This window comes from Mytilus edulis, chromosome 2 (assembly GCF_963676685.1).
Source record: "Mytilus edulis chromosome 2, xbMytEdul2.2, whole genome shotgun sequence".
Classification (NCBI taxonomy): Eukaryota; Metazoa; Mollusca; class Bivalvia; order Mytilida; family Mytilidae; genus Mytilus; species Mytilus edulis.
The window spans coordinates 28915497-28932086 of record NC_092345.1 but is presented as its reverse complement, the minus strand read 5'-3'; the positions used below and the strand labels follow the sequence as shown (position 1 = coordinate 28932086).

The 16590-nt window shown below is 31.6% G+C and overlaps 1 protein-coding gene across 2 annotated transcripts; it reads right to left on the bottom strand.

Moving 5' to 3' along the window:
• On the bottom strand, positions 1-12704 carry LOC139511892 (uncharacterized). Of its 2 annotated transcripts, XM_071299037.1 has the most exons (10): positions 12515-12704; positions 9905-10066; positions 9203-9310; positions 7864-8453; positions 6350-6557; positions 5677-5760; positions 4452-4725; positions 3377-3476; positions 893-975; positions 1-422 (listed from the first exon to the last, which is right to left on the bottom strand). In XM_071299037.1, the coding sequence occupies exons 2-10, from the start codon at positions 10038-10040 to the stop codon at positions 368-370; spliced, it is 1638 nt and encodes a 545-aa protein (XP_071155138.1). In that variant the 5' UTR covers positions 10041-10066; positions 12515-12704; the 3' UTR covers positions 1-367. The 2 variants fall into 2 exon arrangements, with proteins under 2 accessions (XP_071155138.1, XP_071155137.1); XM_071299036.1 differs by lacking the exon at positions 893-975 and having other exon boundaries at positions 12515-12684.
• Between the last annotated feature and the right edge of the window lie 3886 nt (positions 12705-16590).

Here is a 16590-nt window from a genome sequence, read left to right as displayed (position 1 = left end):
TTATGTCTTTTTTCTTGTTGATTCTTATTATTCAGGAAAAAATCAAACAGTAACTTTTTTGATAATTTTTTTTATTGACCTCCTGGTTCTATCATAATAACTGGTTCTGTCTTAATGTCTATATCCATTACAGAGTTATCTCCCATAGTTCTAGAAACTAACGTATGCAACTGTTCGCTGATGGCATTTGATAGTTCATCATCTGGAAGTTCTAAATTTAGATTCTGAGCCTCTTCTTGAAATTCCTGGATCTCTTGTCTTTCTTCTGAATGTCTTGCTAGAGTATAAGTATGTCTCTGAGAAATTTTCTGCCGTTTTTTCCAAGGACTTACATAGTTTATAGGTTTTCTATAAAACTGTCCATGATTCAGGAGTCGTCTTTCATTTCTGTATTTGTCACTGAGGACTGTACCCCAGGAATCCTGAAATATAAGATTTATAATTTGGTATAACATTAAAATAATTCCCTGAAAAATTTACATAATTCGTTCAAACAATATTATTTTTTAAGAAAAAATAATGAGACTGGCAAAGTCAATTGATATTTAGTTAAAAACATAAAAAAAAATATTTTACTGGACAGAAAACAGTACCAAGATGCACTTGGTCTAAAGGTATGTTACCAGGTAATCAATCTTCTCAGTTACAAACAGAAAATTGGGGTTTTGACTAATCATCATGAAATTTGTACTAACAAATAAAAACTTGCAAACCTAATGTAAATTAATAAACAAACAAACAAATTAAACAAAATGTTGACTTTTAAACAAATTTAGATACTAGAAAAACATTTGACAGCTGTTTGTCTAGCTCAAGACGTTTTCCAACAGCTTGAAACATCACTTAGCAAAATTTGTACCAGTATATAAAATATAGGCTTTTGTAAATCTACCTTTGCCTACTCAGATATGGACCATGGTGCAACATTCTCCGTTCATTTCTGAATTTATCATTTAATACATTTAACCACTGGTCCTAAAAATAGAAAATAATCCAGACATTAACCACCACCTTTTTAGCATTATACTATTTTTAAAATATGTTAAATCTATTGTGGGATATAACCTGATATCCTTGTTTTATCCTCATTTACAAAAAGGGAATATATGACATTGAATTTTTCTACAAGCTTTAGAACCCTTGGCCCAACTCCTTGGGGATCCATATGTTACCCACTAGAAGGCAATTTAAATGTTCTACTTCATGCAATGAATCATACTTTTGTAGTGGCAATTAAATTCCCAACCATAAAGATAATATCCAACTAGATCATATCTATTTTATAAATTATTTATTAATTTTCTTTCTGTCCTGAATATGCATGAAATATTCGCCATTGATGTTAAACGAACCATAATAAAATCAATGTACAAAATGATACCAGGATTTTCATTGTGTTCAATATCTTATCTTGGCTTAATGTAGATTTGAAAGTCAATAATGTATTTATGAATGAGTAAACGCGTAAATATAATTCAAGGAAAGTTCTACTTGGAGAATGAGCACCATGTGTTATCCACTCACAATAAAATATAACTGACAAAAACATGCAAAAATTTTAATTTACATACATGAAAAAGAGGTATTTACTACAATATAATTTTTAACACAATGTAGCTGAATAGTTTGATGTGCGTCTAATTTTGACATTAAAAAAGTTTAAACTTCATGTGTTGGAGCAACACGTCCGATGGCCCTGTCTTTAGAAGATGTGTTGAAACGACATGAAAATCAGCATAGCAGAAAGAAACTTAAACATCGTCTGTAACTCATCATAGATAACTTTCATACCAAAAATTAGCCCAGTATCTGAATCCATTTAATAGTAATTTACAACAATTTATCCAGAGCATGTAATTTCGTCACAAATAAGAAGAGCGGAACAAAAATTTAAACTTGATCTGTAACTCATCATGGTTTAAAACTCATACCAAAAATTAACCCAATATCTGATAGCGGTTAAAAAAAATCTGTATAACTGTAACTATCAACAATCAAAAATTTAAATTTAACTTGATCTATAACTCACATACAAAATATAGCCCACTATCTTTGGCATTTAGAAAAAAGTCTGTATAACAAGTTATCAAAGTAAAACGAGATATAAACATTCGCACGAGAAATATTCTGACTCAGAACACCCCCCCCCTCCCCCCTATTTTGGAGTAAAGTAGTTGCTCCTTAAGAAAGCCATTTGGATGATTTGCAATAGTTTAAAGTGTATCGATTATGCATTAAAAACATAGGCTGCATCAGCATGCTTACAGACAAGCAAAAAGAATTGCGATGTTAAGGATCACTTCATTTCTATCTTTTCTGTTTGTTTCAAATGGTATTTTTTTCTCCAAGGAGTATTTGGCAAAGTGTGTTAATGTTTTTTCTATTTCTAATTGTATTTTAACAGATCTGAGATACTACACAAACAAACAATTAACCTCACCCTTTTTCAGTAATGCATTTATGAGTGAATTGCTGTTTGAGTAAAAACCAGTGGCAAAGATTTTTGTCAGTTTCTACATCCAGTCGATTCAGGAAGACCTTTTCAAATGAATTATGTGCTCGGCAATGATGATGGATGAGTTGAAAAGGGGTTAATAAGGCTACATTAGGTGTTTTTATAACAAATAAATATATCAAGTTTAGACAAATATTTCTGTAAAGAACTTTATTAATAAGTGTTATAAGTATCAATTTCATATAAAAATCGTTTCTTTTTAAAATATACATGGGAAAATTAAAGTTATGAATGCCTAGTTTTGTGTACACTTAACCTACACAAGGCCTACATCGACTATCGACTGCATGTAGACAAAACATGATTTAAACTACATGTAAACATTTAGTTTTATCAATGGGAACGTAATTATGTTCAGTTTATGTGTGAGTTACACTAACACAGCACCGATTTTATGTTAATGTGAACACGGCCTTAATGACAGACAAGGGTAAAACTATATGGCCCAGAAAACAAAAGAGAACATGGATATTGGCCAAATTTCTGAAAAAGTAAAAGATTTTGAGAAATTTCTTAAATGTATTTTGGCTGATGTTTTATTGTAATTTGTTCAATATATGGCACGCATGGCATTTAATAAATTTTTTTTTTTTTTTTTATAAAACCCTTATCAATTTAAACTGCATTACATTCATAGTTGAAGCCACATAATTAAAATTGGCATCACATGAATAATTATGAATTGAATAGTTATGTTAACAAGCAAATAAAAAACAATTCAATTCAATAAAATCTGGTAAAAAAAATGTACACATAAACATTCTTACAAAATATACAATTTTCTGTAAAATTAATATTTCAAAGGGGAATAACTCTTTTAAAAGCATGTTGCACAGGGGACAAAAATAAGCCACTACTTACAAGAGATGATGCTTGACCTGGATTGGTTTTCTGGTCTAGCTTTGGAAAAGTAGTCACTATAGCTTTAGCAACTTCTACTTTCTGTTGTGGTGTTGGATATCTGTAAACAGAAAATTAAATTAAACAAATTAATTAATATGTTGTAAAAAAGACATCTGACATATTAGATTTTTTTTTATTGGTTTTAAATTTTGAATTGTTTCACAATTTGTCATCCCTGTTACTTTTATTGCAAAAAATATAGTACAAATGTATGCTCATTGCTGAAGACTGAAGAGTGGCCTATAATTGTTTGTCCTTATCCTTTGGTCTTTAATGTGTAGCTGTCATTAATATTTCTATAATGCCACATTTCCTCACTCTTACATAACATTTATTTCAATACCATAAAATTATCAACTCTTTGTATTACTATTAGGCTTAATCATGTTAATAGAAACATGGGATGGACCCAAAAAATTTGGCCCTCTAACAGCTTTGTGAGGAATACTACACAGTTTTTTTATTTTTCTGATATAGACTAGTTTTGTTTCAATTTTATAGGAAGATAAAACAGTTATAGCCATTAACATGTAAACACACAAAAAAACTAGTTTTCATTCCTTTAATATGTAAAAACAGAGGATATTTTTAAAATATGTAATGAGCAAAAGTAGTTTTCACACTGTTGGTTCTCATAAACATGGAAAGTATAAAAGTATTTGTTTGAAATACAAGGTAAAAAGTTCATAAGGAATTTTTTTAAAATGCACCAAATATGAACTTCAATCTAATCCATATTAGAAGAAAGCTAAAATTTCTGTTGGAAAATTTGCTTAAAACTTGCTTAATAAAAAGAATATTTCAGAAACAGCCATGCTAGCCTTGAGTTATTTTTAAACATTTGCAAATATGCTTACTTTTAGCGTCAGAAAACAGAAAAAAAAGGATATAAACTGTAGAAAATTGAATAGTAATTTTTCTTAAAAAAATCAACAACAAAAATATCAACTGAAATATAAATAGGAATATTAAAAAGAAAAAGAACTATCAGCAAATAAGGACAATGAATCTTATACATTTAAGAAGAACTTACAATCCTGTGTATTTAACAACTTCATTAAAGATTGTGTCTAGAAATTGCATTTTCCCTGGCCTGCTGACTATTCCAGTATTAATCATTTCTTTTGCCCTGGCTCCATATGGCAGATTTTCCAATGGGAATGGATCAGGAAAAGGTAATACAGTTTGTAACGACTGAGAGTGAACTCTTGCACCCATATAACTTGAACCTCTAGATTTCCGTAATTTTTCAAAATATTCCCATTTTTTACTTTTCCAAGAAGCCTCTTCTTCCATCCCTGAACCAGCTGAAAACACAATTTTATAATATTTTTTCAGTTTGAATTTCAAGTCAAAGCTTCTTATAGCAATCTATAATAGTATGAGTTTTTCTCCTTGTTGAAAGCTGTATATTGACCTATAATTGCTTACATCCACTTCTTTCGAACTTTGAATAAAACCGGTAGTTGTATCATTGGCATCCTTATCACATCTTCTTATTGTTATGTTGGCAATGTAGGCTGATTCTCATTATAGTATTGATAAAATTTCAGATATGTTTGAAAACCTTTAACATTTTAATTGTCATTTGTTTGCAATTTTTTTATTGTGTCTCATTGAATTGTTTAAAAATACTGAAGAAAAGATTACCTTTATATCTGTATTTGCCAAAACCTTTCTGAATTTTGGTTGCACACTGCTCTTCAACGTCGCCTTTTTATTATTTTTATTTGAGCATCACTGATGAGTATTTTGAATACAAAGTTATAAGCCTGGTATTGCCCGACACCTTAAATTTCCTATAACTAAAATTCATTACAAATTCTAGCTGTTTTCTAACAAATACTGCCACTGACAATTAAATTTACAATGAGATTTTAGGAAAACTTATTAGGATAAAATAGAGAATGAAAATGGGGAATATGTCAATAAATCAATAACTTTAATGTGGGGCTAGGATGAAAAATATTGTCCTGCATTTTTTGTTGTTGACTTTTACAGAAATCGTCCTCCTGCCTTTTTTTCTTTCTTGCCAAGTTGCTCATCCTGCCTATTTTTTAACTAAAAATTCCTGTCCTGCCTTTTTTTCAAACTTAATCCTATCCCCCCCTGAAAACTCAAATGGTATCTCCCTTATATTAATCATGTGTTGTTCATTATTGTATTTGCTATCTTCTTAGTGAAGTCAGTTTTTGGTCGCAAGAGGTGATAAGTTGACTTTTTATGTTATTTTCAAATGAGAAAACTGATAACCTTACCATTTATTTGATTTGTTGGTCTGATATCATTTGAGTATAATGTAACAGGTACTGGAATATTAACATCTGCTAATTCCTTTAAATCTAAAAAATAAAAAAAGCTAAACATTTGGTATTGAGTATCTAGTGAAGACTATGATAGAAACATGGGATGAGTATGCTGATACAGAGTATCAACTGTTTTCATTTTAATCCTGTAAAGTTACACAAAGACATGTAAGACATATTATATAAAAGCTACTTGAAGACAAGTTCACAGAAGAATTTATCAGTAAAAAAGAATTGTCATTATGAAGTTCATTTAAAATTTATTTATTTAGAGGACAAAACAAGACACAAATAAAACAATACTGACACAAAACTTTGACAAGGTTTTAATCACAGATAAGACAAAAGTTACCTTATCCATGTGGATTCATTTATTTTCGTAGGTACACTATGAATTAAACAGGATTTTTCTCAAAATTGTAAAAATTGAAATCGCATTTACATCTTAAATGACAAAATCACAATAAGAAATGCACGAAATAATTTCTGAATTACAGTAATATAACAATATTTTTTTTATTACTTTTTTTCAAATAAAGTTAATCATCATGATCAAAACTGTTTTTTTATTTGAGTTCTTTTCATTCACATCTAGTAAATAAATACCATTGAAATACATTCTTACTAGTTTCCTGTAATAAATGGTCATTTGGATCAAATCCCATGCAGCTATCTAAATTAGTTTCAGTCTGTCCAGTATCTAAGCTAGTTATTTCCCCTTGTTGACTTTCAGGATTGCCTGTTTGAGATTCCTCGTCTGACGATAATTCTATTTTTATTATCTCTTGAATAGTAGATTCTGATGAAATATTTCCAGGATTCTTCCCAAGTACCTGAATAATAAAATAAATGAGTTTAAAACAAGAATGTGTCCACAGTACGTCCCTCTACTACATGTATCGTACAGGGGCATAAAAAATAGCAACTGATTATGATATAAATCCATGATATTGGTTCCCCACTAATATAAGTACTTTCAGAGTATGTATATGTAAAATGCAATATATTCCATTGTTATAGCATTCTATGCCATTAGTTTTTCTTATTTGAATTGTTAAGACATTTTCCATTACCAGGGCTTTAATAGCTTTAATACTATGCAGTGTGTGTTTTATTAGAGTTTTCAGATTGTTGAGAGCTGTACAGTGTTTGACTAGCGTTTTCAGATTGTTGAGAGCTGTACAGCATTGTACAGTGTTTGACTAGCGTTTTCAGATTGTTGAGAGCCGTACAGTGTTTGACTAGCGTTTTCAGATTGTTGAGAGCTGTACAGCATTGTACAGTGTTTGACTAGCGTTTTCAGATTGTTGAGAGCTGTACAGTGTTTGACTAGCGTTTTCAGATTGTTGAGAGCTGTACAGTGTTTGACTAGCGTTTTCAGATTGTTGAGAGCCGTACAGTGTTTGACTAGCGTTTTCAGATTGTTGAGAGCCGTACAGTGTTTGACTAGCGTTTTCAGATTGTTGAGAGCCGTACAGTGTTTGACTAGCATTTTCAGATTGTTGAGAGCCGTACAGTGTTTATCTTCTACATCATTTGATCTTTGGTAAAAAGTTGTTTCATTGCAATCATACCACATCTTTTTTTCTTTATATTCTCATCATGAACATCAATATACTCAGCGTACATACATATTTTTCTGTCCTGAATTTTAAATATAAAAACAAAATATTCTTAAACATGAAAAATTGTATGACCAAAGCTTTTACACAATTAAAGATGTTTTCAATATATCTCAATAAGAAAAAGGCACATGAGTCATTAGGTCATATTGGAAAGCCTGATCTCTAAAGGAGTATTCCATTTAGTTTATTCTATTTAAGAGATAAAAAAAAAAGCTATTTAGTTGATCGAAAATGTGGTTTGTCTGTCGCAAGGCCTAAATATCATATTTGTTTATTTGTGTTAATCATGTTAATTTTTTTATAATTACATTGCATGACAACAATAACAAGCAGAGGTATTAATTATAAGAAATATCTTTAGAAATTGAAAGTGATAATAATAATAATCATGATAATGCACTTTTTAATAACGGAGAAGCTATTCAGTTTTCTTTTCATCATTAAATATGGTACCGATTTTTCTAGTACGTAGTCTATAAAATGAGTAAAGTTTTCAATTAAAGTACTAATGTACCTCCTGAGAACCTGCATAAGAGAGTCTTTTCTGGAGCTCCTTGATGTGTTCTGTTGGTTCATTTAGAACTATAGTACTTCTAGATAAGGTCTCTGACGGGAGGTCTTGTTTAGAAGCTTGAACCAGATCAAAACTTGACTGACTTGATAAACTTCTGTCATTTATGACACCAGATTTATTTACACTTTTTTCAATTTCATGTGACCATCTTTCCTGAAGTTGTATCTGGGAAACCTGTGTATTTCTAAGTCCCTGTGTGAAGTCTCTCTCTTTAATCATGTCCATGAATTGTTTAGTTCTATAATGTGCAAGTCTACTTTCATCATCACATGAAAGCATTTTATTTTCACTATGAGGCTCAGATGTTGTTGGTTTTTCCTTTCTATACATCGGAGAATGTTTTACTAATGTAGGCAAACTTTGGTGTGTGTGTGAATATGGTGATATTTGTCTTTGTGGTGTTTGGTGAGACTGAGGAAAACTACCCTGATCATGTGTCTGTTTAAGTGATGATGATGTACTCAATCTAGTCTGCTTTGAAGGTGAAGGTGAATCTTCCACAAATGATTGAATTGGTCTACCTGAAGATCCTGTAAAAGATGGCAAAATGAATACTGAAAGTCTGAAAAACAGCATATAGCTACTTTAGGTACCTGGAGTGCCTTCCTCCATTGGATTTTAAAATAGCAAATAACAATCTGTCTAGATCTTTAATGAAATATGCAAATTTTAAGAATTGTATGTAATTTATGTGCAAGAATTTATGTGTTCATATAAAAATTATGTGTTTATCATATTTATGGCTGTATTTCACCAAAAACATTTTCTTTTTGTTTGATTCATTTTTTTCAACTTTGCCATATAAAGGTAAATAACTAAAACATAAGGGGAGATAACTCAAATAAAATTACTGTTATAATAGTATGTGTTGTGAATTTCCATAGCATATTAGAGAACTATCTTCTTATATTTAATTTTAAAATTCTTTGGTGGATTTTTTTTTTTCCACACAAAATTGAGTTTTCAATGCATAAATTTATCAATCTATACAAAATTTGACAATTTTACACAACCTCTATATTAAAAAAAAATTGCATTACTTTTACAACACATGGTCTACCACGACTAGAAATATATATATAAAGAAAAAAGTCTATTTGGACCATGCGTTCTTCAACTTTGTTGATATGCCTATTTTAAAGGAGATCGGTATTAATAATATAGAGTGTTTCGTCAAACTGTCCACTATCTTTGGTTATTCCCATTATCCTTTTAATGTACAATGTATTATCTATGGTATGTCTATAAACATATAATCGATCAAATTTGCATAAGTTACCTTCTGAATGTGACCTTGACTCCTCATTTTCATGGGACTTCTCAGTACTCGTTACATCAGATGACTTGTTACCTCTCAACCATTGTGGGGTGTCATTGGCAGTATCATCTACAAACACACACATTGAAAATACACAATTATTTCCTTCTATGATCAACAGAATTATATCATTATTGTTGATCCATACTATATGATTAGTAAATAAATAGGGAATGTGTCCCTCTTGCATATCAAATATAAAGTTATAAAGGGACAAAACTGAAGAACCGTTACAGTGAAGCTACCCAAGTTTTGTACTTATTAGAGTTATGTGGTAATAAGTTTTGTGTAAAAGTTTCATATTATTTAGTTCAGGCCATCTGTTTTCCTTTTATTGTTTAATACACAAATCAAGTCATTAGTTTTCTCTTTTGAATTGTTTTACATTTGTCATTTCAGGGCTTATGTGGTATGGTTTTTAATCATTATCGAAGACCAATCTGTGTGTATACATGTACATATATATATATATATATTACCTTTAACGTAATTTTGTCCTTTGTGGAGTCAGTTGTCTCATTGGCAATCATACCACATCTTCTTGACTTATTTTCATATGTAAATGTAGATAAATGTTGTAAGTATCGTGATGAGTCGAGTCAATAATAAAGATGATCATTAAATGATTTGGTCATCGATACATGTACATGTATATATACAAACCTAGAACCATATGGCCATACACTTTGTACTCTGCAACTTTTATATCCAACCACATTACAAAATGACTCAGCATCCATGGATGAACGTTTCCAATCAAAGAAGTAAAATCTTTCTTTACAAATCCTAAATCTAACATCTTGTACTGTTAGCATGAAAAATAATCTGAATTAAGAAAAATAAATGTAAATTTAGTGACAATTATGTCTATTGAAAGTAGGGATGTCAACTCACTGAACTCAGTACAGATTTACTAATAGGGTAGAAAAACATCTACCAAATCATTTATGGAAACAAAAAAATTATACCTATGTTATGTATTGTGGGTTGTTGTCTTATTGATGTAAAACCCTCAACATATTATTACCTCTACTTCTACTTAATCATGTATTAGATAATACATGTAGTTCCAGGAACTTTATACCATAGTTAATAACTTATTTACTACTTGTACCAGTTAAGGCCCCCCCTCCCCCCCCCCCCCAAGTTAAGTAAACTGGCAATAATCTGGGACCTCAGTGGTCAAGTGGTCGAAGTTCATTAGTTCTACTGCTGTAATCACTGGCCAATCAACCCTGCTTGTGTGGGTGCTATCAACTACAATCTTAGTTGACTAGGATTGCCAGTGTTGTCATCAAAAGTCAATGGTTTCCTCCAGTCAATCAGGCTTCACTGACTTGTAAAAACTGACTTTCAGGTCAGGTGAGCTAAAAACACATTTAATGATCAACAAAGGGTTGAGGATAAGAACTTACTGATGCTATTAATTATTTTTTAAGAGTTGACACAAGAGTGCAACAAATTGATATCTCGTCAATCTATTCTGGGACGTTTCCAATTCTAAACTTTCATGACTTTGATACATAACGTCTGAACGTACAGTTCTGCTGATGAAAATTTATACTCTGACGGTACCGAGGTGGGGAAATGACTAAAACTGTAAGCCTCCAAAGGTGCTCTTTAATTTTTCATACCATAAGCAGATCCAGGTGGCCCTGGCCCCTCTTTTGTGGGAAAAATTTCATTCATTATATTAGGGAATCACTGAAGCATTACTGGAGCGGCCCCTCCTTAGGTTAGACAGTTGTTCCCCCTTATGAAAAGTTCTGTATCTGCCACTGCTTACATTTGTACCTACTCACATTTGGTATGTATCTTAATTTTGATTAAATTTGATTAATATTTAATTCTCCCCAGGGCCAGGAGGGTTTTTGATTAGGCTTCAGTCAGAATATAAATTAAATTAGTTGAGTATTATTTTGGTATTTTATACTTGGTACTACTGATCGATACTATACTACTTGTTGACATTCCTTATTAAATGATTATAGATTCAGATTCAATATTTTATTACATGTATAATGATTCAACATTCGGGTTTGTGTTTCAGTGGTTGTTGTTGCTTGCTCACCTTTGCTGTCTGTAGTATTTGCTTTTAAGTTGTTGCTTTAAATACATGTAAATCAAGCCATTGGTTTTATTTCTTATTTTGTCATGTACATTTATGTTTCATTTCTTATTTTGTCATGTATGTCATATAAGTGATATTTGTGCACTTAAGTGACCAATTGGCATTTGTCTGTTCATCAGTAATTAATTAAATTATCATAATTTTAAAGCTTTGAATAAATTTACTTTTTTACAATTTCTTTTGATTTAAGGTGGTACCTAACAGTAGTAACACTACAGGGAGATAACTCTGTAAAGTCTTCTTAACATTTTAATTACGTTGTGTTGTAAAAGGAATATTAAGCTTCTCAATGATCAAAATTGGTGTTTGTCAAACTGCTATATAAACAGTGTAATTTTTCTGACAAAACGGTTGGTTCAAAATTTTTTGAATTTTTATATTTTTGTTAAAGTGTCAAAGTAAATTTTATGAAAATTAAACGAGCCAAATCAATTTTAATGAAAGTGTTGGGTACCACCTTAAATACTTTTTAGATATTTTTCTTGAACTTTTTAGTTATAAACAGAGACATATATACATGTATATGTCTCTGGTTATAATGACTGTTAAACGTGTAGATTTTATAAGCATGCTAATTCATGTTACTGCTTTGCTTGAAGTGTATTATATATATTTTTTAAAAGACATATTTATAGAGACCTAGCTCTTATGAAAGTAAAGAATGTCAATCTTAATATATACATTGTACATGTACATGTATGCATTCTGAAAATGCAAATGAATGTACATTTATACATGTATATTAAATGTTTCAAAAAAGACATTTTTGAAGAATAATTTTTTTTATTAAAAAACTGTCATGGCATATGTTATTTTTTCTATTCAAAATTAATATACCAATATTGTATACTGAAAATCTGACTCTATATAAATAACTTAGCTATTTTGACGGAGCCAGAAAAATATGTTTTCCCTTTTAAAGTTATTTCCTACTGACCCTCCTTTGTGTATGTCTGGATCCAGGTTTATGCTCTCTATCGCAATTTATCAATGTCATACCCCGAATGCCACAATCAACCATAAAATACATCCTTGCACACAAATGCCATATGATCCCGTATGGCGTATTTAAAATAGGACATGAAGTGATTCAAGGTTTATACTGCTCATAAAATATAATCATTTAAAAGAACGATACTGACCTGTCAGTCTGTAATAATTTTAAAATAGCCTTCGTTTGCCCTTTAAACAAATCAGTCGTAAGTGTGAACAGTTGACACAAAGTATACCATTGTATCATACACATGTTGTGTGTAGCTTGACCTTGACTGATATGACACGCCAAGTCGGCAGTCAAGTTACACCTGCGTGTAAACCACGTGGTGTAAACATGATAAAGATTTTAAAAACAAGTTTACAAATAAAATAAAACCCGCAACTGTGCGAGGTTCTAATGATCTCTTAACAAAGCTTATCACATGAATGATCAATCAATGCGATTATGTACACAACGTATTTAGGCCAACGTGTAGACAAAAGACATTTATATTTAGTATTTACCAATAACTATTATTGTAGCCTACCATCGGCTAACAATGGCTAAGGACCGGTTATTTTCTTTCATTGAAAGGGGAAGAGAAACATCCGAATTTCTCAATATTTTATTCAAGTCACTACCTTCATATACTCAAGACCCTCCACTTCACACAAAATTTCACACCTCTACTATTCAATACTTTAATTCTGTACAACAAAAAGTTCACGTAGAATAAACTTGTTCCGAGTAAAATAGTAGGCCCCTACATGAGGGTCTGGATTATGAGGGGGGGGGGGGGGGGTATGTTATTTTGTAAACATTAATTTTTAACCTTTTTTTCTCTAATCTTCAAAAAATTAACCCCTTTTTTCTCTAATCTTTGTTTTGCCCTAGCTTTATTCTCTTATCTTCATTTTTCAGTAAGGGCATTATTCTTTAATCATTTAACCGGCCCATCAAAACCCTCCGACATGATCCTACATCAGTCATTGGAAATAATATAGAGCTTCAAGCGAGGAAGTGGTGTGTGACTACATAGAACTTTATTCAGATAAGACTACTGCGAAGCCATGTCTCATGCAGTGATAAGATATGGTCTCACCGAAATTCTTTCAAGTTCAGCACATTAATAATACGTGCATGTTTATGAAAGACATTTAGTGCAGTTGCAGAAAATTATCCGTGCTGGAAGAACATTAATTTACGATTTTCTTTTGAACAATTGAGCCGAGCGGAACGAAACGATTTTTCAAGTTATGACTTTCTCGCGCTAAATTTTTTTAATCAGTGTAAGGGGAAACAAAGATAATGGGTCATACGACTTTGAAAAGGAAAATATTTACGTTAGGACAAATTCAAAATGTCACCCTTGACTCCTATACATAGTTCCTTTAAACTTGAGCCATTGAAATATATGGCTCTTTGCTCAAGCATGAGTTTTGCCATTAATCAGACAAGACACCCGAGGAAACAATTATCACTGAAAATTAACAAAGTTTTTATAATATGGAAAATTGTATAATATTATAAAGACCTCGCGCAAAAACTGCAAAAACTGAAAGACATCAACCCTTTATTCCGTAATATTGTCATTCTTCATGTCCAACAAACAAACAGCTAGAAGATGTCCATAACTCAAATAGTAAAATATTTAACATTTGAAGAAAGTTTGAAGTTATAAATTAAGTACACATTTTAGTTAAAGATATGACATATCTGAATCAAGTGTTGGACAATTCTGATAAATAATCAGATTCTGATTTTGAAACCGTCACCAGATTAGCTATCAAATACCGAACTGCTCAAATCTTGTAATTTTTTTGTTTCGATGTCCCCCATCTGAAATTTTATAAAATTTAACACTAAGTCTGACTCTCCCCCTTTCCAAAACAGCAATCGATGCACCCTTTACCCCCTTTCATGTTCAAATGACCAGTCCCTTATAAACATGCCACTAGTTAGAACAGATGTTGTTTTGTTCGGATTTCACACTATATTAAATATTTATCGATTATGGACTTTTGACGAGGTCAATACGTTATATATGGACCTGTTCAGATTATATTGACCGAGGACGTAGAACCTGAATATTAGCCCAATATCCATGACTAAAGAGAAGGTATTATACATGTCCTTAGTAAGTCGGGTTTTAATCGTTGTGGGACCCTTACTTACAACAATAGATAGCATTAAAAACGTCCGTTTTGTAAATACCAACTACAGATTGAAACACCTCAAGTGTTGGTACCTTGAAAGCCGAAACTCAAGTTCTCTGACAGAAGAAAGATTCACGATTCATAATGCTGTATAAAATACAGTACGAAAAGGTTGCAAAATCAATCCACAAAAAAAGATAACAAGACATTCAAAGACTAAACGTTTCCTGTCGCCCTGCAAAACACAGTACAGAAAGAAGTTCCACGAGAACTATAATAGCACATCAGTAGACAATCTGAAGTTTTCAATTTCAAAACATCAATATCAAACTGAACTATTGAAGGCCGTACGGTGACCTAGAGTTGTTAATTTCTGTGTCATTTGATCTCTTGTGGTGAGTTGTCCTATTGGCAATCATACCACACCTTCTTTTTTATATTCACATCAAATTCGTACTTTTCATTTTTCCTCTATTTTTAATTTGCATATATATTCTGTCTTGATATAAATTATCTTCACGTGATGTTAGTAAAATAAACCCACAAATGAATCTATATTATCAGAAAAAAAATGATCATGATCTGCAAATAAAAAAAGGCAGTTATCAGAGTTGAAGAATGGTTCCGTAAAAGTATTCTGACATAAACAGCAAACATTTATTGGGAAAAGTATCACAAAGCCGTCATAAACGGGAAGCTTCTATTCGATACAGCGACCAAGATCCAAACTTTCATACAAGTCAGTATGTATAATGTAAGATTAAGTTACGGATAGGTGGAGCTACTTTCGAAACATTAACGGAAAACAATTTGACAGAGGACATTTGTTATATCAGGTAGTTTATCTTGATATGACTTAGGGGTCATCCATAATTGTCAACCATTTTCCAACGTGTACAAAACATACACTTGGGGGGAGGGGGTTAAAAGATAAACTTTTTTACAGTACGCTTTTTTTTAATCTATCAAATAAAACAGTCAGTATAAAAAAGAAGATGTGGTATGACTGCCAATGAGACAACTCTCAACAAGAGACCAAAATGACACAGAAATTAACAACTATTATAGGTAACCATACGGCCTTCAACAATGAGCAAAGCCCATACCGCATAGTCAGCTACAAAAGACCCTGAAATGACAATGAAAATCAATTTTAACAAGAAAACTAACGGCCTTATTTATGAGGGTCGTAATGGGGGTACCTTCATGACAAATAACGATAAAAGTTCCTGCAAATTACATTAACGGTAATTTTTGGTGTATGAAGAAACAATTTACACTTTCTTTTAGACGATAAAAACATCGACTGATTTTGACGAATCACGTATTTTTTCCCCCCAAAATGACGGTAACGATGATTATTTGAGACCTCTGATGAATCACGATGAGGATATTTTGACGAATCACGTATTTTTTTCCCCCAAAATGACGGTAACGATGATTATTTGAGACCTCTGATGAATCACGATGAGGATATTTTAACGAATCACGGTAAAATTTAAACCAATTTGACGCTAACGGTAGCCGAAATGACTGTTTGACGCCTGACGTTAAAGGGCATTACTACCCTCATTTATGTACAAAAAATGAAGAAAAGCAAATATGTAACACATAAACAAACGACAACCACTGAATTACAAGCTCCTGATTCGGGACAGACACATACATACAGAATATGGTGGGTTAGCTATGTTTCATTTTATTTTCGATGCAAATTTCTATATTAAACTGAAATCTGAAAATGGTTGATGAACACTTTTTGAGGGAGGGTGGGGTCCGAAAAAGTGTATGTTTTTGTACACTTTGAAAAATTGTTGACAATTATAGATGACCCCTTACATATCAGAGAGTTTTCCGGAAGACCAGCTTGTCGTCAATTTTTTAGCGAGAAGAAAGAAAACCAAGTGTACCTTTTTATTTTTTTAATCTCAATGAGCAGTAAAAATTGATGCATAACAAAGGGTAGCTCAATAAAGCTAGTACCGGTAAAACATTCCTAGCTTTATTTTAGTTATGTATAAATTAGCCTCTTTGTGCAATAGTGTTTCATGCTATTGCAAATATCTATTTTATATGCACAAATGGC